At 41.5% G+C, this 25272-nt stretch overlaps 1 protein-coding gene across 1 annotated transcript; it reads right to left on the bottom strand.

Annotated features, from left to right (window-relative positions):
* Nucleotides 1–1593: 1593 nt before the first annotated feature.
* LOC106590135 (very-long-chain (3R)-3-hydroxyacyl-CoA dehydratase 1) lies at nucleotides 1594–23000 on the bottom strand. The gene is made up of 7 exons (XM_014180755.2): nucleotides 22778–23000; nucleotides 12708–12825; nucleotides 12289–12307; nucleotides 12104–12192; nucleotides 11706–11827; nucleotides 2977–3155; nucleotides 1594–2584 (listed from the first exon to the last, which is right to left on the bottom strand). The coding sequence occupies exons 1-7, from the start codon at nucleotides 22894–22896 to the stop codon at nucleotides 2502–2504; spliced, it is 729 nt and encodes a 242-aa protein (XP_014036230.1). The 5' UTR covers nucleotides 22897–23000; the 3' UTR covers nucleotides 1594–2501.
* Between the last annotated feature and the right edge of the window lie 2272 nt (nucleotides 23001–25272).

Raw genomic sequence — 25272 nt, 5'->3', positions numbered from 1 at the left:
GTGGAGAAATTAACATTATATTATCTGGCAGCAGCTCTGGTGGACATTCCTGTAGTCAGCATGCCAATTACGCGCTCCCTCAAAACTTGAGACATCTGTGGCATTTTCTTGTGTGACTAAACTGCACATTTTAGAGTGGTCTTTTATTGTTCCCAGCACAAGGTGCACCTGTGTAATGATCATGCTGTTCAATCAGGTTTTTGATATGCCACACCTGCCAGGTGGATGGATTATCTTGGAGAAATGCTCACTATAACAGGGATGTAAACATATTTGTGCACACAATTTGAGAGAAATAAGCTTTTTGTGTGTATGAAAAATGTCTGGGATCTTTTATTTCAGCTCATGAAACATGGGACCAATACTTTACATGTTGCGTTTATATTTTTGTTTAGTATACTTAGGACTCTATTTAATCCACATCGCGGAAGTTCAGCTTTACAGCATGATTGAAATTTTAAAGGCAACTGCATTAGCGGAGACCGCATTCACAGTAAACACTGCATATGTCGGCTCAATCGGAAAATTACCTTTAAATTTCTATATGTCGCGGAATCTGTAAAGCTATATCATATGATGTGGCGGTTGAACACCTATCCAGATGTTGCGAGTTCTGGCAATGTAATATAGTCAGGCGAGTACACAGCACGTCTCTCGTACTGAAGATCTTGCCAGAGGTCTCATTTGCCTTTATGGTGCTAGGAAGTTGATTCCATCCTTGGATCCACATTTTTGTACTTACAGTACTTATAAGATACTGTACTGCATCTTCACATGTACTGTACATTTGTGGCTGGAAAAATAATAATTGTCCAGTGTTTTTTGACATTGAGTTTTATTGTTTCTTTCTTTCTTTCTTTCTTGTCTAACCCTGATTCATAGCATTATGTCAATTCATTCAGTACACTGTAGCACGGGGCTCCATATCACAGTGCATACAATTAGATGAACACTTCAAGTCGTACATCTTTTCCCCAAAAACATTTCACAATCTGTTTTCCGTTCCTATCTCCATCCCAATTCCAGTTTCTCCTTCAGCTGCACAGAAGTTTGAAACGATCTGACACAGTAGCACCTTTTAGTAGAGGGAATCTAACGCTAACTACCAGTACAATACCAACCGGGACGATGGGATCCTGAACACAGATTTTTAAACATAAAGAACAAAACAGTGACTAACTGAAGACTGTGAGAGCTCAGAAATAATTTCTCTCTTATCTTCTGTCTTCTAAGTTGGCTTGAACTTTTTTTTAAAACAAGCACTTTTCTGTAAAGTTGTAACCTTGTTTAAGATGCACACTTGTAAATACATTTGACTGAGCTCTTGGTAAACATTAAAGCAACATGGAGAGAACATTAGGAAAACAAGTTAACAGGTTTGAGCAGTCTCAGCTACACCTAAAGTACTAATAACAGTCAATACAAGTGTTTTACTGCCTTACAAACCATATAATATTGCCAACCAGGTGATATGTGAATAAATTAGGTCATTCTTCAAATGATCCGATCTGTGCATAAAATAGCCTTCTAATGGTGCTGTTTCACATTGTTTACAAATAAAGTACAACACACATAAACCAAGGAAGCAGCATATTGCCCAAATGTCTGTTTATTGTCGAGGTATAATACGTCTACGCATAATTGTTTCTATTTTTTTTAGCTTCTGTCTAGTCATTGTTGCCACACGCTATTTACGTATAAAATCACTGTGGTGGAAAACGCTTAGAAATTCTGAAAAAAATAAATAGCCGATTGAAAAAAAAAACTGCTCAGGGGACTCGACTATCATCTCTCCTCCTCCATCCTTCCATATCACCATTCCCTGGTTCCCTTGAACTTCCTCTATTTTGCACTGAAGGTGGGTGCAGTATGTATCTGCTGTGTGGTTGACTCAATGCACAGCAGGCGCCTTCCAGTATTTTTTTTAGCAGGTGTAGAAGGTAATCAGTGCAGTATTATGCTATCAGGTTGCAGGGTTTCAGTGCGGTATGCTGTGGCCACGCTGGCTGGTGGATTCAGTGCTTTCTCTTTCTGGGGATCTAGATATCTACACCTGGACAGTGAAGACACAGTGGATGCGCAGCATTACGTTCCAGTTTTGCCATGATAATGATTCCGGCTAGAGATTATATTTATTCATTCTTTCCACAATGATGACTATTCCAGTTCTGTAATGATTCCTCTCGTTGATTGATGAGTTTGGTGATGACTGATCAGTGATGATTCTGATGACTGTTATTCCTGTTGGGTTTTGATTTCTCTTGCAGCACTGTATTTAGTCCAGTTGGGTTATTGTGGTGACTGTGATGTTTCATTCTTTTTCCGTGATTATTACATGGCTATTCCGGTGATGTTAGTATTCGTCTGACTCTCCCGGTCCATTTTGTTGCATGTGCAGTGTGGTGGAGCGCGGTACCAAAGTTGAATGGACGTGGCGGCAGGGGAGCTGTGCTGACTCGCTGTCCCAAAACAAACGCCAGGTGCTGGACTGTGAGGCGGTTCTACTCATCCTTCTCTACTATGATCTCCCCAAGAAGCACCTTTCTCCTCTGACGGAGCATGTGGAAGTAGAGCTGTGGGAACACTAGGAGAGAGAGACGAGGGGAGAGGAGAGAAGAGAGCGAGAGCTATTTACCCACCAATCTAAACACTTATCCAGTCCAGATCAATATTTTAACAAAGAGCCTTCAGGGAAGTTCTCAGGGCTGGGATATAGGTGAGTATTGGGTCTAGATCTAGTATCCAACTAGCCATAAAAGACAGAAATGCACTTACACCTCATTTTTGTTAAATCAAACACTAGGTCCTACTAATTATTCAAAACATCGCGAAAGAATTCCAAATTAACAACAGCGGTCACAAACTACTGAACAATTCTGCTGGTCAAAACAAGAGACAGTGAAGACCCATGAGTAATTAACGTCCACCTCTAGGCTGAACATATAAACAAAAAACACGTTGTGCGTAGCTGCTTACATGGGATATAGGAGAGCATGACGATAATGAGGAAGTAGTAGTAGTCAAAGGAGACGTTATACTTGTTGGGGAGCCTCATGGACAACATTCCGGTTTTGCGAACATACGGCAGAGCAGTGTAAATGGTCAGGAGTTCTCCGGCCACTCCGAGAGGGTACATGATGATAAACATGTTGTATCTGACAGGGAGAGGAGAGTCATTATTAACACACATAGAGGCATGCACACACGTATGTACACACATACACACTATTCAGCTCAGGGGCTGTGTAGCAAAGAACAACTAAAAACACAAATTCACACTGTTGGATTACTGCACTGCAAAATGAAGAATTAGGCCACTAATTGGCTGATTACCAAAGTGAGAGCTGACATGTTGTTATTATCTAAACACAGTGGTTCCCAACCTTTTTCGGTTACTGTACCACCAACTGAATTTTGCTCTGCTCGGTGTACCCCTGAAGTACACTCTCATGTACATTTGACCAGTAAGCCTATGCAACGAGGTAGTTGTTGTGGAATTGGTAGATTACTTGTTAGATATTACTGCATGGTCGGAACCAGAAGCACAAGCATTTCGCTACACTCGCATTAACACCTGCTAACCATGTGTATGTGACCAATAAAATTGATTTGATATGCTCTCATGAGTTTCATAAGTCTTCTCCCCAGGGGTCCTAGTATCCCTGGTTGGGAACCACTGTCTTAACACACCGACACCAGAACAACATTAGACAAGGTGCTGTCTCACTCGCGAGTAGGCTATTCTTCACCTTACACTATAAAACATGTATTGTAATTTTTTACAATAAATGACTGGCAGCAAAGTAGCCAGTAGGTTACTGTAAATTTACAGTAAATTACGGGTAGCACAGAAGCCAGTAAACTACTGTAGACTTACATGACATTTACTGTAACCACATTTACAGCATATTACTGGAACACCTGACTACATTAACATGCTGTATTTCTAGAATTTACAGTTCATTAATGGAAGCACAGTGGTTAGTAAACTGTTGCAAATGTACAGTGCAGGTAGCTAGTGCCAATGACGGGCAGTATTTCTGTTACATGTATTTGATATAGGTATTTCCATACTTTCAATACCCATTTTGTAATTTGTATTTCACTGGCCTGAACTACAATTCATGCAGCCTATTTTGTAAAAGTTTTATTAGAATACATGTATTTTGTGTTTTCTAATACAAATATATATATACTTGCAAGTACCCTACTTAACTACAACATTCTCAGTAATGGTAACATACTTTTCTTTACTTGCTATGACTGTGGTATATTCTTGTTTACCTTAGTTTAATACACTGACTGTAAGTCGTTGTGGATAAGAGTGGGGGCAGCAGGTAGCCTAGTAGATAGAGCGTTGGGCCAGTAACCGAAAGGTTGCTCAGATTGAATCCCCGAGCTAACAAGGTAAAAATCGTGCGTTCTGCCCCTGAACAAGGCCAGCATCCCGGAGTCACCTCTTCACTGTTGACGTTGAGACTGGTGTTTTGCAGGTACTATTTAATGAAGCTGCCAGTTGAGGACTTGTGAGGCGTCTGTTTCTCAAACTAGACACTCTAATGCACTTGTCCTCTTGCTCAGTTGTGCACCTGGGCCTCCCACTCCTCTTTCTATTCTGGTTAAAGCCAGTTTGCACTGTTCTGTGAAGGGAGTAGTATACAGCGTTGTACCAGATCTTCAGTTTCTTGGCAATTTCTCGCCTTCATTTCTCAGAACAAGAATAGACTGACAACTTTCAGAAGAAAGTTCTTTGTTTCTGGCCATTTTGAGCCTGTAATCAAACCCACAAATGCTGATGCTCCAGATACTCAAGTAGTCTAAAGAAGGACAGTTTTATTGCTTCTTTAAAATCAGGACAACAGTTTTCAGCTGTGCTAACATAATTGCAAAAGGGTTTTCTAATGATCAATTCACCTTTTAAAATGATAAACTTGGATTAGCTAACACAACGTGCCATTGGAACACAGGAGTGATGGTTGCTGATAATGGGCCTCTGTACACCTATGTAGATATAACATTTTCTTTTTTAAATCTGCCGTTTCCAGCTACAATAGTTACTTTGAACATTAACAATCTCTACACTGTATTTCTGATCAATTTGATGTTATTTTAAATGGACAAAAAAAAGTGCTTTTCTTTCAAAACAAGGACATTTCTAAGTGACCCCAAACATTTGGAGTGTGCGACTATTTATTTTACATTTTTATAGCTTATAATATATACATATAGCTTATATATATGTATATAGTCGCACACTCATATATATATATATATATATATGAGTGTGCGACTATTTATTTTACATTTTTATAGCTTACTGTTTATTCAAAGTTAGTCAGCCTCTATACTAAATTATTTTCTCTGGGTGTGTGCCAGTTCATGCTTTTTATTACACAATTGTATTTTAAGAAAATTACAGCAATTGCTAACAGTGAATATGTAATTACATATTACAGCATACCAATACATATTTGGTGTCTCATATCACTTGCAGAGGCCTTACTTAACAAAGGCTTCTAAACTGGTAGGGACTACAGGTCAAAAGGACATGGCTAAACACTCATTAAAGGTTTGAGACTTGCTGTCACTCTGACCTGTCCCCTATATACATTAATTGTTAGGGAACTACTACCACATACCACTTAAATTGGTACAGCATTCTCACTAACGGATAGAACAAGTATGGATTCTTACAAGGCACACTTCAATGTGTTAATGAGTCACAACAAAACCATGCACTCACTAAAGGTTTTTAGCACTCCAAAATTACAGTATTGTACTGTATTCTGTGGGGGTAGTTCTGAATTACAGTAAGTTACTGGTAGCACAGTAGCCAGTAATTACTGTAGATTTACAGGCAAAGGTTTTTAGATTTCAAAAATACAGTATGGTAGTGTATTCTCGTACTGAATTACAGTAAATTACTGGCAGCACAGTAGCCAGTAAGTTACTGTAGATTTACAGGACAAATACAAAAACGGAGATGTTTAAAGTCCCAGTGCAGTTGAAAACATGATTTCCACACCATGAGGTTGGAATAATATTGTGAAATTGTGAATACATTTTGGTGTAAGCGCTGTTTGAAAAGACTGCCTGAAATTTCTGTTTGTTTTGGAGGGATGGAATTTTCACCAGGCGGCAAATTAGTTAGGCCAAGAAGAAAAATAGTTCCAAACCTCTCTGCCAATAACAGCTAGTGTTCTGTTTTCCCATCCTCACCAGGCCACTCCCAGACAGTCCTAACAAAATTGTTGCTTGTGAAATTGCTCTTTGCCAAGAAGCTATTTTTAACCATTTTAATTGAAAACAAATCACAGTAAGGTATTTAATTGTTACCCAGAAATGATTTGATATTGAGATAAAAACGGCTGCATTGGTTAATAATCAACCCAGAAATATTTATTTTTATAACACCACTGTATTCAATTCCAAAAGGGTACAAAAATGTATGGGCAAACAAACCAGTCGGTTATCAAAGGAGAGGGATCTATATATGTGGAGACGGCGGTGCGTAAGAATCCTGAATTTACTCAAGAACGTGGCGGCGGCACTGGGGAGTGTCTCGGAGGATGTGAGAGAAATGTTGGGCGAGCATTCCATGCCCAAAACAGATGGTCTTAAAAACAGGAGCAGCTGAATATGAGCCCCTCTCCCCCCGTGTGGGCCTGGCTGCTCCCCTCCCTGTGTAAATGAGCCCCTTAGAACACTCGGAGGGGAATGGGGAAAGGGGGAGGACAAGAGAGAGGGAGAACGTGGGCTATACTAACTGATCAAGACAAGGGAAGCAAACCTGCAAACCCAAGAGACCTGTCGTACATGTAAAAAAATAAATATTGAATGAACCGTACTGTGGTCACAGGAACAAGACCTGACTTGCTGAAGTCACTGAAAAAGCAGGAGTCTCATTGTCACCTCGATTCATAGCCACTGCACAGCCAATAAACGGTGTCTGTCTCGAATCGAATTTTTAGACGTACATATTTTGAACGGAAAGAAGCATGCCCTTAGCAATAGGATGCCAGGACTATGGGTCGGTCGGATTGCTCCCCACGCGTGTAGTCGGCATTCTTCACCAGTGCTCACATTTCATATGAGGGCCCTCAGATATGCGAGGCTGACAGTTACACATCACTACTGCTCCTGATAGGCCCACGTAACGTCACCAGTCTGCTGACAGTGGCAGTAAATAGAGGTTTTTATGAGTGTCGTGTATAATGACAGAAATGAGAAATTGGCATTTTTACTACAGCACTGCTTAGCTGTTGAACTGGGGTCTAACACAGACACATGACCCCCTGTCACCATCAGCTGATGCCATGTGTTAAAGTACACATATTTAAATAGTACTAGATTGTTTTTTTTTGGCTTCCATTGCGGAATCATCTTTGGTGCTATATATATATATATATATATATAGATCTATTTTTTTGTTGAAGATTCAATAAATACTCAAAAGGTTTTAAATGGAATCTGTAAGGTGCTATAAATAACCCTAAGGTTCTATAAAGAAACATGAAAAAAAGCTTCTATATAGCAAAATAAAAGGGTTCCACAATGGTAACAACCCTTTTTGGGGCTATATACAGTAGAACACTTTTTATAATGGCTCTTCATAGGAGAATGTTCATACAAAATAACCTTTCAATTTTAAAATTCCATGTATTATTTTGTTAACTGACAAGTTGAATCAAGAAAGCTACCTTTGGAACAGCTGGGGGTCCCTGAGAAGAGAATTGACAACCACTGACTGATTTAGTCAACCATTCTTAATTGACACAAGGCCATACATGAGTCTTTCACAAAACACTGTCACTAGCCATAGTGATATATAATATTTAATTGCATAACACATTACATTACATTAGATCAACTGGAATGAAACTCTCACTCACGGTTGCACAAAAAGAGCTACATTTTAATTATCACTAAAAGGGCAAAGAATCCTTTTGTGCACTGTAAAGAACCATTGAAGGGCTCAAAAGGCTTACGTGAGTCATTATGGTTCCACATAGAACCATCCCCCCTTACCAAATAACCCACATTTTTTTGGTGTGTAGTTGTTTGTGTATGTCTGAGACTGTGAAGCGCAGATCTGGGTTCAAATACTACACTGAACAAAAATATAAAACGCAACACGTAAAGTGTTAGTCCCATGTTTCATGAGCTGAAATAAAAGATCTCAGAAATTTTCAAACCTCACAAAAATGTTATTTCTCTCAAATTCTGTGCAGAAATTAATTTACATCCCTGAGCATTTCTCCTTTGCCAAGATAATCCCTCCACCTGACAGGTGTGGCATATCAAAAAGCTGATTAAACAGCATGATCGTTATACAGGTGCACCTTGTGCTGGGGACAATAAAAGGCCACTCTAAAATGTGCAGTTTTGACACATAACACAATGCCACAGATGTCTCATGTTTTGAGGGAGCGTGCAATTGGCATGCTGACATCAGGAATGTCCACCAGAGCGGTTGCTCTAAAACATTGTTTTAGATAATTTGGCTGTACGTCCAACCAGCTTCACAACCGCAGACCATGTGTATGGCATCGTGTGGGCTTGCGGTTTTTGTTCAGTATATTTGAAATCGTTCAAATTATGGGAGCATTTTCGCTAGACTGCTAGTTTTGGGACTATTCCATTGGTCCATTATAGTCAAGCAAGCTTAATCAAGTGGAAAGGGATCACTATCGCTTTCCAACCAAGGTCTATGAATTGAGGAGCAAACTGAAGTATAGAGAAGATTCAGCAACTCTCGGAGGACAATGGAATTAAATAATAAAGCTTTTTTAGTGTTAAAAGTATAACCAAAGCGTTTCGGCTTTTGGCCTTCTTCAGGGTTTTTACACAAGTAGATGAAGCTTACATGAAGCTTTTAAACATCTCAAGCTTAATCACAGATAAAGTATTTGAAATCATTTCAAATAGCATTTGAACCCAGGTCTGGTGAAGTGTATGTGAGACTCAAAACTAGTGGTGCTACGGTCCACATAACCTGTGAGCCGACATGAAAGAGGCGTGAATGAATGTTGAAAGTATGAGACAAAAGATTACAACATCCTTATGTCATTCACACCTGGAAAGACAATAACAGTTTGACCTACAGTATGAGGAGTTATACATTGATGGGCCTAATCCTTGATGCTGATTGGTTAAAACCGTATTCCAGCCGGTGTCTATTCCACAAGTTACCACCAGCTAAAGCTATGACGTTGAAATGTGTATTTACTGTTCCATCTCATTGCGCAATCCACTTACTCATCAGCCCAGACAGGCAATTTAGAAACTTGATCTCCACTTTAAAAAAGCATCTAGACATTATCTCCCCTTGCTTTCGGCTCACATTTGGTTTTCCACAACAGAGATCTGTATAAACCTTGCTGTCTGTCTCTCCGACAATTGCAACATCATTTCAATATTGACATTTGATCTCCACTGTCCCATTGAGAATTAACAGGTCAGGACGAGATAGATATATTTTCTCAGCCAGTCGAAATCATGAATCATAATTTTTATGGATATATATAAAGAAATGTCAATAGACAAACAGGTCAGATGAAACGAAACGCAGCTAGTTTGCCATCTTTCCAGCTTCAGTTTGAAGTGATTGTGTCAGCGGTGTAGTTGCCTAACTCCTCTGAACAGTGACAAGAGCAAATATTCTATGCCATGCAAAATCGCACATCATTGCCCTTTGTCATGGATGTATCCAAATAAATGTCACTAGAAAACAGCTTAAACAAACACAAATGCAGCTACTTTGCTGTTATTCTGGCTGCACTGTTTGACGCGACTATGTTAGTCGTAGTTGGCTAGCTAACAAGCAAGGGATATAAAAATGTTGTCAGCCAGCATGGCAATGGGACATTTAGAAAGAACGACTGGGTTGCATCCATAGAAATAGAAAAAAAAGACGGCACGACCGGATCGCGTCTCTGGCAACCTAGCCAATAAAATGAACGACCGTCCAGCTTGGGTAGCAACCCTAGATTTGTGTCGGTACTATATCTTGTGGAAAGATGAAATAATATGAATAAATTAATCAGAATAAAGTTGAATGAAAATATGGCAGTCATTATTAGAATATGTTGATAACCCGTTGTATAAAAGTGATAATGCCCACATAGCCGGTGTTTGGAAGATATATTGTCACAGTTTGCCGGCCCTCGACGAACAACACCCGTGCCAATATATCCTCCAAACACCAGCTTCTTGGGCATTATCACTTAAATACATTACACTCTGCCAATAAAAAAAGTTATCCTTCATGATATTGAGGATAATGTCACTCTTCTCTTGACCAGGACCCCAAAGTATCAAGCATCTCAGAGTAGGAGTGCTGATATAGGATCAGCTCCCCGCTGTCCATGTACAGTGCCTTGCAAAAGTATTCATCCCCCTTGGTGTTTTTGCTATTTTGTTGCATTACAACCTGTAATTTAAATTGATTTTTATGTGGATTTCATGTAATGGACATACACAAAATAGTCCAAATTGGTGAAGTGAAATGAAAAAAATTACTTGTTTAAAAAAATTCGAACAAATTAAAAACGGAGAAGTGGTGCATGCATATGTATGAAGCCCCTAAATAAGATCTGGTGCAACCATTTACCTTCAGAAGTCACATAATTAGATAAATAAAGTCCACCTGTGTGCAATCTAAGTGTCACATGATTTATCACATGATCTCAGTATATATACACCTGTTCTGAAAGGCCCCAGAATCTGCAACACCACCAAGCAAGTGGCACCATGAAGACCAAGGAGCTCTCCAAACAGGTCAGGGACAAAGTTGTGGAGAAGTACAGATCAGGGTTGGGTTATAAAAAAATATTCAAAACTTTGAACATCCCAGGAGCACCATTAAATCCATTATAAAAAAATGGAAATAATATGGCACCACAACAAACCTGCCAAGAGAGGGCCGCCCACCAAAACTCACGGACCAGGCAAGGAGGGCATTAATCAGAGAGGCAACAAAGAGACCAAAGATAACCTTGAAGGAGCTGCAAAGCTCCACAGCGGAGATTAGAGTATCTGTCCATAGGACCACTTTAAGCCATTCACTCCACAGTGCTGGGCTTTACGGAAGAGTGGCCAGAAAAAAGCCATTGCTTAAAGAAAAAATCTTACGCATTGTGAAAACTGATCCTTAATGAGCATAGAGATGCTTGATACATATGGCCCCGGAATAAATCTGAATCACTACTTTTTCTCCAATCTCTGATCTGTATGCTTATCGATGCCTGATCACCTCCCATTTAATCCATCAATTACCCATAACCGTCTCCTAGCGTATAAATCAAAGTGATAATGCCAGAGTACTAAGCGTTAGCGATTAGGTCAACCAATGTCCATAGAGAATGGCTATCAAGGTGCTAATCAAAAAACAACACACTCATGCTGATCACATGCTGTATGGTTATGAGCCAGGAGATACCTTCCCCAGGCTACTAATGTATTTCCTCTGACATCACAATACTGATGTGAAACCAGTCTGTCTGTAGCGGGAAGCATGCCACGGCAAACACCAATCAAACCAGACCAACATTCCAAGAACTGCGACAGCACCGGAAACCTTAGTGCTGGTCCAGGGCGTTTGCATGCGGCTTGCTGATGCTGAGAACGCTCGGCATCAGCAAGGTGCACGTAAACGCCCTGGACCAGAGCTACTCAAAACCCAGCCCTCCCATCCCCATCTCCACCTGGCCCATTTGATAAAGTATGGCAGGTGGTTGAGCAGATTGAATGTATAGAAGGAATATCTGGTAATCTCTGTAAACGTCCAAACGGCCAAGAAGAGGATTACACTTTCTTCGTTCTGGATCTTCCAACAAAGAACGGGACAAAACAAGGAGGGAGAAGATAGTTAACACTTAAGGGGGTCCATGTTGAACCGTAGGACACTACTACAGTTCGTGTCCCCTAGGTGCAGATCTAGGATCAGCATCCCGTCCCCCAATCCTAAACTTAACCATTATTGGGGAAAATGCTAAACTGATCCAAGATCAGTGTCTCTGGGAAACTTCACCTCACACCAACTCCAAGGCCCCTTACTGTAGATGGTACAAGACACCTCTTTGGTGATAAATGAGATAGTCACCTGTTTGATGCTGTTGGTGATGAACCACACCATGAAGATTCGTGAACATACTTGAACCCCGGTCACAATTACAGAGGTCCTCACGATTCCTATACGACGAGAACCATGGAAATCAACATTAACGTCAGAAGTAGGAGATCTGGTTATATTCACATTATATGGTTGTTATTCAAGACCATACATACCGATTGCACAATGCACCACCTGAAAGACAACAAATAAGAATCAGTGACTCGGGGCCTGGGGTGGTCTAGCGGTCTAAGCCGCTGCCTCTGGAGTACATGTATGATATACCGCTGCCAGCATGGATTAGAATCTGGCCCACTGCACTTTTAGAACTCCATGTCTCTCTATCGCATAACCAAACAAAATACTTTAAAAAACTGAATCAGGTGAATTCTCTCTTCTCACTTCTTAGTATTAACCAAGGATCTCAGTATCAAAGCTCAGCTTCAGAGTATTTAAAGCTCACATTAGAAGGATCTTATCAATAATTTCAACGTTTAACTGTTTTATAATCTGTTTTCATGGAATACTTTGAGACGAGTGTGTGTTTGTGTGAATGTGGCTACTAGTGAACTATGAGGATATTTCAGAAACTCACCTCAACTAACGCAATGGTCTGGAAAAACTTGAGTGTCCTTGCTATACTTTTGTACAGACCCTTGTGTGTGCCTTTCTGGATGTAGAAGCGCATCATTGCGATAGCCAAAACCAGCCACCTGGAAAAGGGACAATATTTACAACATCTGAAAAACTGTATTTAGCATTAAAGAAGTGTGCATGAGAAAGACAAAGATTACTTAATAGATACACTATATATACAAAAGTATGTGTATAAAAATCGAACACACAGCCATGCAATCTCCATAGACAAACATTGGTAGTAGAATGTCCTTACTAAAGAGCTCAGTGACTTTCAACGTGGCACCATCATAGGATGCCACCTTTTCAACAAGTCAGTTTGTCACATTTCTTCCCTGCTAAAGCTGCCCCGGTCAACTGTATGTGCTGTTGTTGTGAAATGGAAACATATAGGAGTAACAAAGGCTCAGCCGTGAAGTGGTAGGCCACATAAGCTCACAGAACGGGACCGGTGAGAGCTGAAGTGCCTAAAAATTGTCTGTCCTCGGTTGTAACACTCACTACCGCGTTCCAAACTGCCTCTGGAAGCAACGTCAGCTCAAGAACTGTTCGTCGGGAGCTTTGCGGCAACAGCTTGGGGAAAGCCCTTTCCTGTTTTAGTATGACAATGACCCCATGCACAAAGCGAGGTCCATACAGAAATGGTTTGTCAAGATCGGTGTGGAAGAACTTGACTGATCTGCACAGAGCCCTGACTTCAGGCCCATCGAACACCTTTGGGATGACTTGGAACGCCGACTGCGAGCCAGACCTATTCGCCCAACATCCGTGCTCGACCTCACTAATGCTCTTGTGGCAGAATGGAAACAAGTCCTGGCGAGTGTAGAGAGTATAGAGATATTGTTATCCACGTCGGCACCAACGATGTTAGGATGAAACAGTCAGAGGTCACCAAGCGCAACATAGCTTCAGCGTGTAAATCAGCTAGAAAGATGTGTCGGCATCGATTAATTGTCTCTGGCCCCCTCCCAGTTAGGGGGAGTGATGAGCTCTACAGCAGAGTCTCACAACTCAATCGCTGGTTGAAAACTGTTTTCTGCCCCTCCCAAAACATAGAATTTGTAGATAATTGGCCCTCTTTCTGGGACTCACCCACAAACAGGACCAAGCCTGGCCTGTTGAGGAGTGACGGACTCCATCCTAGCTGGAGGGGTGCTCTCATCTTATCTACGAACATAGACAGGGCTCTAACTCCTCTAGCTCCACAATGAAATAGGGTGCAGGCCAGGCAGCAGGCTGTTAGCCAGCCTGCCAGCTTAGTGGAGTCTGCCACTAGCACAGTCAGCGTAGTCAGCTCAGCTTTCCCCATTGAGACCGTGTCTGTGCCTCGATCTAGGTTGGGCAAAATTAAAAATGGCGGTGTTCGCTTTAGCAATCTCACTAGTATAAAGACCTCCTCCATTCCTGCCATTATTGAAAGAGATTGTGATACCTCACATCTCAAAATTGGGTTACTTAATGTTAGATCCCTCACTTCCAAGGCAGTTATAGTCAATGAACTAATCACTGATAATAATCTTGATGTGATTGGCCTGACTGAAACATGGCTTAAGCCTGATGAATTTACTGTGTTAAATGAGGCCTCACCCCCTGGTTACATTAGTGACCATACCCCCGTGCATCCGGCAAAGGCGGAGGTGTTGCTAACATTTACGATAGCAAATTTCAATTTACCAAAAAAAAAACAACAATGACGTTTTCGTCTTTTGAGCTTCTAGTCATGAAATCTATGCAGCCTACTCACTCACTTTTTATAGCTACTGTTTATAGGCCTCCTGGGCCATATGCAGTGTTCCTCACTGAGTTCCCGAATTCCTATCGGATCTTGTAGTCATAGCAGATAATATTCAAATTTTTGGTGACTTTAACATTCACATGGAAAAGTCCACAGACCCACTCCAAAAGGCTTTCGGAGCCATCATCGACTCAGTGGGTTTTGTCCAACATGTCTCTGGACCTACTCACTGCCACAGTCATACTCTGGACCTAGTTTTGTCCCATGGAATAAATGTTGTGGATCTAAATGTTTTTCCTCATAATCCTGGACTATCGGACCACCATTTTATTACGTTTGCAATTGCAACAAATAATCTGCTCAGACCCCAACCAAGGAGCATTAAAAGTCGTGCTATAAATTCTCAGACAACCCAAAGATTCCTTGATGCCCTTCCAGACTGCCTCTGCCTACCCAAGGACGTCAGAGGACAAAAATCAGTTAACCACCTAACCGAGGAACTCAATTTAACCTTGCGCAATACCCTAGATGCAGTTGCACCCCTAAAAACTAAAAACATCTGTCATAAGAAACTAGCTCCCTGGTATACAGAAAATACACGAGCTCTGAAGCAAGCTTCCAGAAAATTGGAACGGAAATGGCGCCACACCAAACTGGAAGTCTTCCGACTAGCTTGGAAAGACAGTACCGTGCAGTATCGAAGAGCCCTTACTGCTGCTCGATCATCCTATTTTTCCAACTTAATTGAGGAAAATAAGAACAATCCGAAATTTCTTTTTGATACTGTCGCAAAGCTAACTAAAAAGCAGCCTTCGCAAATGGAGGATGGCTTTCACTTCAGCAGTAATAAATTTATGAACTTCTTTGAGGAAAAGATCATGATCATTAGAAAGCAAATTACAGACTCCTCTTTAAATCTGGGTATTCCCCCAAAGCTCCATTGTCCTGAGTCTGCACAACTCTGCCAGGACCTAGGATCAAGGGAGATACTGAAGTGTTTTAGTACTATATCTCTTGACGCAATGATGAAAATAATCATGGCCTCCAAACCCTCAAGCTGCATACTGGACCCTATTCCAACTAAACTACTGAAAGAGCTGCTTCCTGTGCTTGGCCCTCCTATGTTGAACATAATAAACGGCTCTCTATCCACCGGATGTGTACCAAGCTCACTAAAAGTGGCAGTAATAAAGCCTCTCTTGAAAAAGCCGAATCTTGACCCAGAAATTATAAAAAACTATCGGCCTATATCGAATCTTCCATTCCTCTCAAACATTTTAGAAAAAGCTGTTGCACAGCAACTCACTGCCTTCCTGAAGACAAACAATGTATACGAAACGCTTCAGTCTGGTTTTAGACCCCATCATAGCACTGAGACTGCACTTGTGAAGGTGGTAAATGACCTTTTAATGACGTCAGACCGAGGCTCTGCATCTGTCCTCGTGCTCCTAGATCTTAGTGCCGCTTTTGATACCATCGATCACCACATTCTTTTGGAGAGATTGGAAACCCAAATTAGTCTACATGGACAAGTTCTGGCCTGGTTTAGATCTTATCTGTCGGAAAGATATCAGTTTGTCTCTGTGAATGGTTTGTCCTCTGACAAATCAATTGTAAATTTCTGTGTTCCTCAAGGTTCCGTTTTAGGACCACTATTGTTTTCACTATATATTTTACCTCTTGGGGATGTCATTCGAAAACATAATGTTAAATTTCACTGCTATGCGGACGACACACAGCTGTACATTTCAATGAAACATGGTGAAGCCCCAAAATTGCCCTCGCTAGAAGCCTGTGTTTCAGACATAAAGAAGTGGATGGCTGCAAACTTTCTACTTTTAAACACTAAATAAACTTCAGTTAGTGCTAAATACGGCTGCTAGAATCCTGACTAGAACCAAAAAATTTGATCATATTACTCCAGTGCTAGCCTCCCTACACTGGCTTCCTGTTAAGGCAAGGGCTGATTTCAAGGTTTTACTGCTAACCTACAAAGCATTACATGGGCTTGCTCCTACCTATCTTTCCGATTTGGTCCTGCCGTACATACCTACACGTACGCTACGGTCACAAGACGCAGGCCTCCTAATTGTCCCTAGAATTTCTAAGCAAACGGCTGGAGGTAGGGCTTTCTCCTATAGAGCTCCATTTTTATGGAATGGTCTGCCTACCAATGTGAGAGACGCAGACTCAGTCTCAACCTTTAAGTCTTTACTGAAGACTTATCTCTTCAGTAGGTCCTATGATTAAGTATAGTCTGGCCCAGGAGTGTGAAGGTGAACGGAAAGGCTGGAGCAACGAACCGCCCTTGCTGTCTCTGCCTTGCCGGTTCCCCTCTTTCCACTGGGATTCTCTGCCTCTAACCCTTTTACAGGGGCTGAGTCACTGGCTTACTGGTGTTCTTCCATGCCGTCCATGGGAGGGGTGCGTCACTTGAGTGGGTTGAGTCACCGACGTGGTCTTCCTGTCTGGGTTGGCGCCCCCCCTTGGGTTGTGCCATGGCGGAGATCGTTGTGGGCTATACTCGGCCTTGTCTTAGGACGGTAAGTTGGTGGTTGGAGACATCCCTCTAGTGGTGTGGGGGCTGTGCTTTGGCAAAGTGGGTGGGGTTATATCCTGCCTGTTTGGCCCTGTCCGGGGTATCATCGGATGGGGCCACAGTGTCTTCTGATCCCTCCTGTCTCAGCCTCCAGTATTTATGCTGCAGTAGTTTATGTGTCGGGGGGCTAGGGTCAGTCTGTTACATCTGGAGTATTTCTCTTGTCTTTTCCGGTGTCCTGTGTGTATTTAAATATGCTCTCTCTAATTCTCTCTTTCTGTCTTTCTCTCGGAGGACCTGAGCCCTAGGACCATGCCTCAGGACTACCTGGTATGATGACTCCTTGCTGTCCCCAGTCCACCTGGCCGTGCTGCTGCTCCAGTTTCAACTGTTCTGCCTGCGGCTATGGAACCCTGACCTGTTCACCGGACGTGCTTGTTGCACCCTCAACAACTACTATGATTATTATTATTTGACCATGCTGGTCATTTATGAACATTTTAACATTTTAACATTTTGACCATGTTCTGTTATAATATCCACCCTGCACAGCCAGAAGAGGACTGGCCACCCCTCATAGCCTGGTTCCTCTCTAGGTTTCTTCCTAGGTTTTTGGCCTTTCTAGGGAGTTTTTCCTAGGGAGTTTTTCCTAGCCACCGTGCTTCTTTCACATGCTTTGCTTGCTGTTTGGGGTTTTAGGCTGGGTTTCTGTACAGCACTTTGAGAATATCAGCTGATGTACGAAGGGCTATATAAAAATAAATTTGATTTGATTTGAAATTTGAAGTCCCGGCAGCAATGTTCCAACATCTAGTGGAAAGCCTTCCCAGAAGAGTGGAGGCTATTATAGCATATTAATGCCCATAACTTTGGAATGAGATTTTCAATGATGTAGTGTACCACTTTAGAGTTAGAGCTCAAAAGTGATTGGTTCAAATTTGACAATAACTAATTAGTTAGCTTGTTAATTAGTTCTTGTCAAACTGTCAACAGAATAGCTACTGTAGCAAGCACTGAGATAAGGCAAATACAATCTAAAAACCACTTGAGGGCAAATAAATCAGATGTGACCCTTCAGACAAGTCGCATGGTCAGGAATCACGAAGGTGGTTTGAAATGTGGCTTGAAATATCTGATTGCATGTGTTTTGTTGGCTGTTCAGACTGCAGGAAAAAATAACAGATTTGAATTGGATATTATTATTTAATTTTTTTTGTCACTTCAAATTGCCAATGTGAACAAGACTTAATTGTCTCTAGCCTGGTACTTCACACTAATCTATTTATACTGTACATCAGTCAATACAGCACAGCTATAAGCCAGATAGAAAAACCCTGGAATGAGTCAGTGTGTCCAAACTTTTGGCTGGTACTGTATATGTGAATAATGAATTAACATTTTTCAAGGAAATCACTGACCAATCTGGTACAGACACCATTTGTATCTACAATGAAGTATGTTTAAAATGTAGAGCACTATACTAAATACAATGCGATCTTTATTGGTCTATTACAATCAGGATACAACACAAATATGTACGTTTTTGCTGTCACGGTAATAAGACCAATAGGACCTTGTGACCTTTCTGTATAATTATGTTTGAATCAAAATACATGTTTTAGTATTTATACTGAGCAAAAATATAAACGTCACATGTAAAGTGTTGGTCCCATGTTTCATGAGCTGAAATTAAAGATTGCAAAAATGTTCCACACGAACAAAAAGCTTATTTCTCTTAGATTTTGTGCACAAAAATGTTTACATTCCTGTTTGTGAAATTGTTTGTTTTGCCAAGATAATCCATCCACCTAACAGGTGTGGCATATAAAATTTGCTGATTAAACAGCATGATCATTACACAGGTGCAACTTGTGCTGCGGACAATAAAAGGCCTGTCTAAAATGTGCATTTTTGTCACACAACACAATGCCACAGATGTCTTAAGTTGAGGGAGCATGCAATTGGCATGCTGACTGCAGGAATATCCACCAGAGCTGTTGCCAGAGAAGTGAATGTTAATTTCTCTACCATAAGCAGCCTGCAATGTCGTTTTAGAGAACTTGGCAGAACGTCCAACTGGCCTCACAACCGCAGACCACATGTAACCAGGCCAGCCCAGGACCTCCACATCCGGCTTCTTCACCTGCGGGATCATCTGAGATGAAACTGTGGGTTTGCACAACCGATTAATTTCTGCACAAACTGTCAGAAACTGTCTCAGGGAAGCTCATCTGCGTGCTCGTTGTCCTCACCAGGGTCCTGACCTGTCTGCAGTTTGGCGTCGTAACTGACTTGAGTGGGCAAATGCTCACCTTTGAAATAGCCACTGGCACGCTGGAAAAGTGTGCTCTTCACGGATTAATCCCAGCTTAAACTGTACTGGGCAGTTTGGTGTTGTGTGGTCAATTGTGGCAGTGGGGTTATGGTATGGGCAGGCATAAGCTACGGACAACGAACACAACTGCATTTTATCGATGGCAATTTGAATGCTGTGAGATACCGTGACGAGATCCTGAGGACCATTGTAGTGCCATTAATCTGCCACCATCACCTAATGTTTCAGCATGATAATGCACGGCCCCATGTTGTAAGGCTCTGTACTGAAAATGTCCCAGTTCTTCCATGGCCTGCATACTCGCCAGTTATGTCACCCATTGAGCATGTTTGGGATGCTTTGGATCGACATGTATGACAGCGTGTTCCAGTTCCCGCCAATTTCCAGACTCTTCGCACAGACATTGAAGAGGAGTGGGACAACATTCCACAGGCCACAATCAACAGCCTGATCAACTCTATGTGAAGGAGATGTGAAGCGCTGCATGAGACAAATGGTGGTTCCACCAGATACTGACTGGTTTTCTGATCCACACCCCTACCTTTGTTTTTAAGGTATCTGTGACCAACAGATGCATATCTGTATCTCCATTCATGTGAAATTCATAGATTAGGTCCTAATGAATGCATTTCAATTGACTGATTTTCTTATAGAGTATGAACTGTAATTCAGTAAAATCTTTGAAATTGTTGCATTTCATATTTTTGTTCAATGTAATTGCGGGTCCGTTTTGAGGACCATTTAAAGCTAATTATCCATGGCTTTATCTTGGGTAAAGATCAGGGTAAACAGAGGTGTGTGAGTTCTTGTATAGAACTTACACAGAAAACCAGGGGCTGTATGTATCATTCCTTTCAGAGTAGGAGTGCTGATCTAGGATCAGGTCCTCCCTGTCCATGTAATCTTTATTATTGGGATCGAAAGGGCAAAACTAATCCTAAATCAACACTCCTACTCTGAGACGCTTGATAAATACAGCCCCTTGTTGAGTTCTACAGAGGAAACAGACTGTGCTCCCTTTACATTCACTAGTCTACTAGGTCAGCTGTGCGATGGATCTCTGTGAAGGTATGTTTCTGAAGGTGTCTAAGGGTCTCGGCATACAGTTGTTATTTTCTTCTAAAATAGGTAACTTTACAAAAAAAATGTTATAGGGTCACAAACACACAGTATTAGCAATGATGGAGGCCAAATTACATCACTTCCTCAACCGTATCCATTATTCCACTAAAGGCCTTTGCAGACTGTACGTCGGTTCCAGTCTTTTACGATTATCCCGTCACACTGTGCGAGGTTACCAAATTAAAATCTTGATATCAACCTGGCCAGATTGTACAATTCGCTTCATTTCTGTCGTCACATTCTGCGACATTCTATGATTCCAGGTTAGGGTTTGGCCGGGGTAGGCCGTCATTGTAAATAATAATTTGTTCTTAACTGACTTGCCTAGTAACATAAAAGGTTAAAAAAATATATATATAATAAAGAATTGGCTTGCGCATGTGCCAGCACCAGCAGCACAAGCCTCACTCTCTGCACGAGAAGAGTTCAGAAAAATATATGCATTTTAGAACTAGTTTTCACATACAAACTTTATAAGAATTTATAAGAATTTGCCCATGACGTGGAAACTTCGTCTGGGACGGAAAAATCGTAGCATAAAATGGCCTCAAATTGAGATCACTATTTTTTGGTCACATTTTGACGTCCCTCATTTAGATCACTGAAAAACAGCTTGTGTAAGAACACAAGGTGAGAGGAGGGTATCTGCAGGAACCTGTAAATGTGTGTGACTGGTAATTGGTGGAGAGTGAGTGGGAATTTTCTACAATCACACCACACCTTGATTCGGTATTCATGAGTAAACGGGCTCATAGTAAGATTAGTCCTAGGACATTACACCGAAATCATCTAAATCCGACGAGGTGTCAAGTGCCCATGTAAATCTCCACCGTTTATGTGACGTTTCAGAGTGTACCTTGAAGTTAAATCAAACTTTGTCAGGGATTAGTGAGAGATACACTACTGCCACCGCCTGTTATCAAGGGATGTGCTTCTGTTAAACCAGATTGATCTGATACTTTTGTAGCTACTGCTGTAGCCTAGTGGCTACTGTTCAGTGTTTGAGCTCAGGTGCTAGGTCGATGGGTCAGCTGCTCAAGCTGTGCAACAAGTGTATTATCTGTTTGAAGACACAATCTGTTTAAAAAATAAACATAATTTAGGACCTACTGAATACAACCACTTCAGGTTATTACCTGAGAGTACATTACTATTGTATTGCAAATATATGATCTCTGTCTCAGCACAATAATTCATTAGGGTTTATTTGATGCTAATTACATTAATGGGGTTTAGGATTTGCAAAATGGTTCTGTTACTAACAGTTACCATCATATAAAGATGATTGGATAATATAGGTGTAGGTTAGTGCTATAATTTGGAGAGAAGGGACAAATGTACACACATGATTTAAAATGTCAATGAATAGATTGATTCCAATAGTCACTATTTTAACAGCTCTTTGACTGTTTGAATCAACATTGGTATATGTTTACTCTGATCGTGTACAGGGGCTTATAACTACCTCAATGCGCATGTCTCTTGAACTAGATAACTGAACCTAGTTTTCACACCTTCATGTAATACTAAAATACCCATTATGTGAGTAGCAGACGATGAATGAATGGGAGCTACAGTACAATGAGTGTAAGTGGAGAAAACATGGCTCCAACAGCTCCATAAATGCGCATTTTACGCATATCTCCAAAAAGTGCCATTCTCAGTTCAAGTGACCCAGACCAATGAAAATGAACTTAAGACACTATCAACAGCTTAATAAATCATTGAAAACTTGACAACTATTAAATTAAGTTCGTTTTGTGTGTTCATTACAAGGACTATACGAACAATAAGTGAAATAATTGCGTCATCGCGCCCGCGCGCTTTGTAGGCATAAACTTGCAGTTAATAAAATCTGCTTATTGGGCATTTCACACGCCCAAACCGAAGCTCCAGTGTCAGCGCGCGGTCTATACTTATCACTGCAACTGTCGAGGTAGTGCTGGGCATGACGCTGACACAGTGTAATCGACCGTATTTGGAAAGGCTGAACCCGCGCCGGGGGCCGCACTTGTACCGCCGTTATTTTCACAAAAAAGATCCACATATTGATTATTTGAGAATTGTCTACTTGGACACCCTCCCTATCAAGTCCTTTACATTTATTTTGCTCACTGTTCAAACTTCATGGGCGCAATCTGTCACTAAATTTGGCAACAGAGTGGGCACTTGCACTGTCAGAGACACCGCGGACCTATAAACAGCCACACGCGCTTGCTCACAGCGCTCTGGTGCATAACGAAGTTTTAAGGGAGTGGCTACTTTATAATCAGCAATAGGGCAGAATAATTGACATACCCGGCCGTCATGGCGATGTTGTAAAATGTAAGCCATGCAACAGCGATGGCACTTTTCGTCCTCTTCTTGTTGTTGTTTTCCTTCTCTTCAACCGAGCCGTCCTCCTCCGTGGACGCCATGGTACGTACGGGGGACAGAGTGGGAAAGTCAGAAACGCTGCGCAAGCGCGACTGGGAGCAGCAGGGTCATGCATCCATGTATCCACGACACCCCTCTCGCGGGACTATTGCTTCAGAAGTGCGTGGTGGCAAGTCCCTAAGGAAAGTCCCACTGTCGATGAGTCATTCAATCAAACATTTGACCCGTAGTGACACTACCAGTAGGCCTTCATTAGAACAATTTAATGTAACTGTAACTGTTCATTAATTCTTGACTACATTCGTTTGAAATGGTAATTACATTCATTTATTATTAAAAATCAAAGTCGTTTTGTAGCCTGATGAACAGTTTAGGCCTACAAGAAGTTTGATGTCATCCTAATCCTCTGTGCCAATAATATTAGCCTTCTCAAATCTATAAATACCAATCCATTTAAATAGCTTCAGCTTGTTTTAAGTGTGGATAAATAGATAGGCAATTGGGGAGTTCAACTTCAAAAAATGTTGTCCTTCAACATCACTAATCCAAATTTTTACATTTTACATTTTAGTCATTTAGCAGACGCTCTTATCTAGAGCGACTTACAGTAGTGAATACATACATATTTATTTTTTTGTACTGGCCCCCCGTGGGAATCGAACCCACAACCCTGGCGTTGCACACACCACTTTATGGTGTGTGCACTTTATGTTGAATTTTCTTTCAGATTTCTTCCCAATCTCCGATCTCTTTCAGATTTACAGTAGGCTACTGCCCTCTGCCTTCAGGGGCTAAAATTAGATTTGGGGAGAATCTCAATTACATTCTCCTCACTTCCTTTCTCCTTTCTCCTCGCCTTCTTCTCAAAACCCATTGGCGGAGGTTGAAGGTTCGAGGGGAGTGATCTCTGGCTTTTTCATCCAATGGGTTTTGAGGAGGCGAGGAGAGAGGATGCAAGGTTAATGGAATTGAGATTCTCCCTTGGTATGATCAGGGTTGCATTCAAAACCCAAAAGCTTTGACTGAAGAGTTTAAATGTATTTGGGCTGGGTTAATTCCCTGCCGTCAAATGACAAAATCGCCCTCTTGTGGCTTCATGGGTCAAATGTTATGAATATTTTTCATAATTTCATAATGAATAAACATGTTTTTTTTAAATTACAACTGAAAATCTGGTGTTTTACTTTTCTTATATTTCAGTAATATGTGATGTATATAAAGTGGAATATTGGGATGCAAACTCAAAATTGAATACATTTCAACTCTATATCTACAGGAATCTTCTTTTTTATCGCCCATAACCATGTGTTTGAGGTGTATACTTTTGTAGATTTGTGTAACACTACCAAGAAACACTCTGTGTGACCCTGATTTAGCCCACTGCAGTAAAAGGTGCAGTGTTGTCACTGGTTATAGGAGCAGTGTTGGACTGGGTAAAATAGTCAGTGTTGTCCTGGGTTAGAGGGGACAGTGTTGGACTGGGTTAGAGGGACAGTGTTGGACTGGATTAAAGGGATAGTGTTGGCCTGGGTTAGAGGGACAGTGTTGGACTGGGTTAAAGGGACAGTGTTGGACTGGGTTAAAGGGACAGTGTTGGACTGGGTAAGAAGAGTCAGTGTTGACCTGGGTTAGAGGGACAATGTTGGCATGGGTTAGAGGGGCAGTGTTGGACTGGGTTAGAGGGACAGTGTTGGACTGGGTTAGAGGGACAGTTTTGGACTGGGTTAAAGGGACAGTGTTGGACTGGATTAGAGGGACAGTGTTGGACTGGATTAGAGGGACAGTGTTGGACTGGGTTAAAGGAGTAGTGTTGGACTGGGTTAAAGGAGTAGTGTTGGACTGGGTTAAAGGAGTAGTGTTGGACTGGGTTAGAGGGACAGTGTTGGACTGGGTTGAAGGAGTAGTGTTGGACTGGGTTAAAGGAGTAGTGTTGGACTGGGTTAGAGGGACAGTGTTGGACTGGGTTGAAGGAGTAGTGTTGGACTGGGTTAAATAAGTAGTGTTGGACTGGGTTAAAGGAGTAGTGTTGGACTGGGTTAGAGGGACAGTGTTGGACTGGGTTAGAGGGACAGTGTTGGACTGGGTTAAAGGAGTAGTGTTGGACTGGGTTAAAGGAGTAGTGTTGGACTGGGTTAGAGGGACAGTGTTGGACTGGGTTAGAGGGACAGTGTTGGACTGGGTTAAAGGAGTAGTGTTGGACTGGGTTAAAGGAGTACTGCTGGAATGGGTTAAAGGAGTAGTGTTGGACTAGAGCACTCAGTAGTGGAGACACAGCCTGAGAAAGTGCATCACTGCAGGATGTAAAATTAGCTCCTCTCGTAGTGCCCAGTAGAATTTTGTGTAAACTAAAGACGCCAGCAAATATAGTGCAGGCCACATAATCCTGATCCAGTAACAAGTGCTCAAATTTCTGTCTC

This window comes from Salmo salar, chromosome ssa29 (assembly GCF_905237065.1).
Source record: "Salmo salar chromosome ssa29, Ssal_v3.1, whole genome shotgun sequence".
Taxonomy (NCBI): Eukaryota; Metazoa; Chordata; class Actinopteri; order Salmoniformes; family Salmonidae; genus Salmo; species Salmo salar.
The sequence above is the reverse complement of the archived record's forward strand: the minus strand, read 5'-3'. Positions and strand labels throughout refer to the sequence as shown.

What these genes read in the sequence shown, in the direction of transcription:
- LOC106590135 (XM_014180755.2), bottom strand. Translation starts at nt 22,896, where the DNA reads ATGGCGTCCACGGAGGAGGACGGCTCGGTTGAAGAGAAGGAAAACAAC. An exon ending in TCACCAACAGCATCAAACAG is followed by an intron (nt 11,828 to 12,103) that starts GTGACTATCTCA and finishes CTTTGTTGGAAG; the next exon opens with ATCCAGAACGAAGAAAGTGT. An exon ending in TACTTTATCAAATGGGCCAG is followed by an intron (nt 3,156 to 11,705) that starts GTGGAGATGGGG and finishes TCTCCCTGTCAG; the next exon opens with ATACAACATGTTTATCATCA.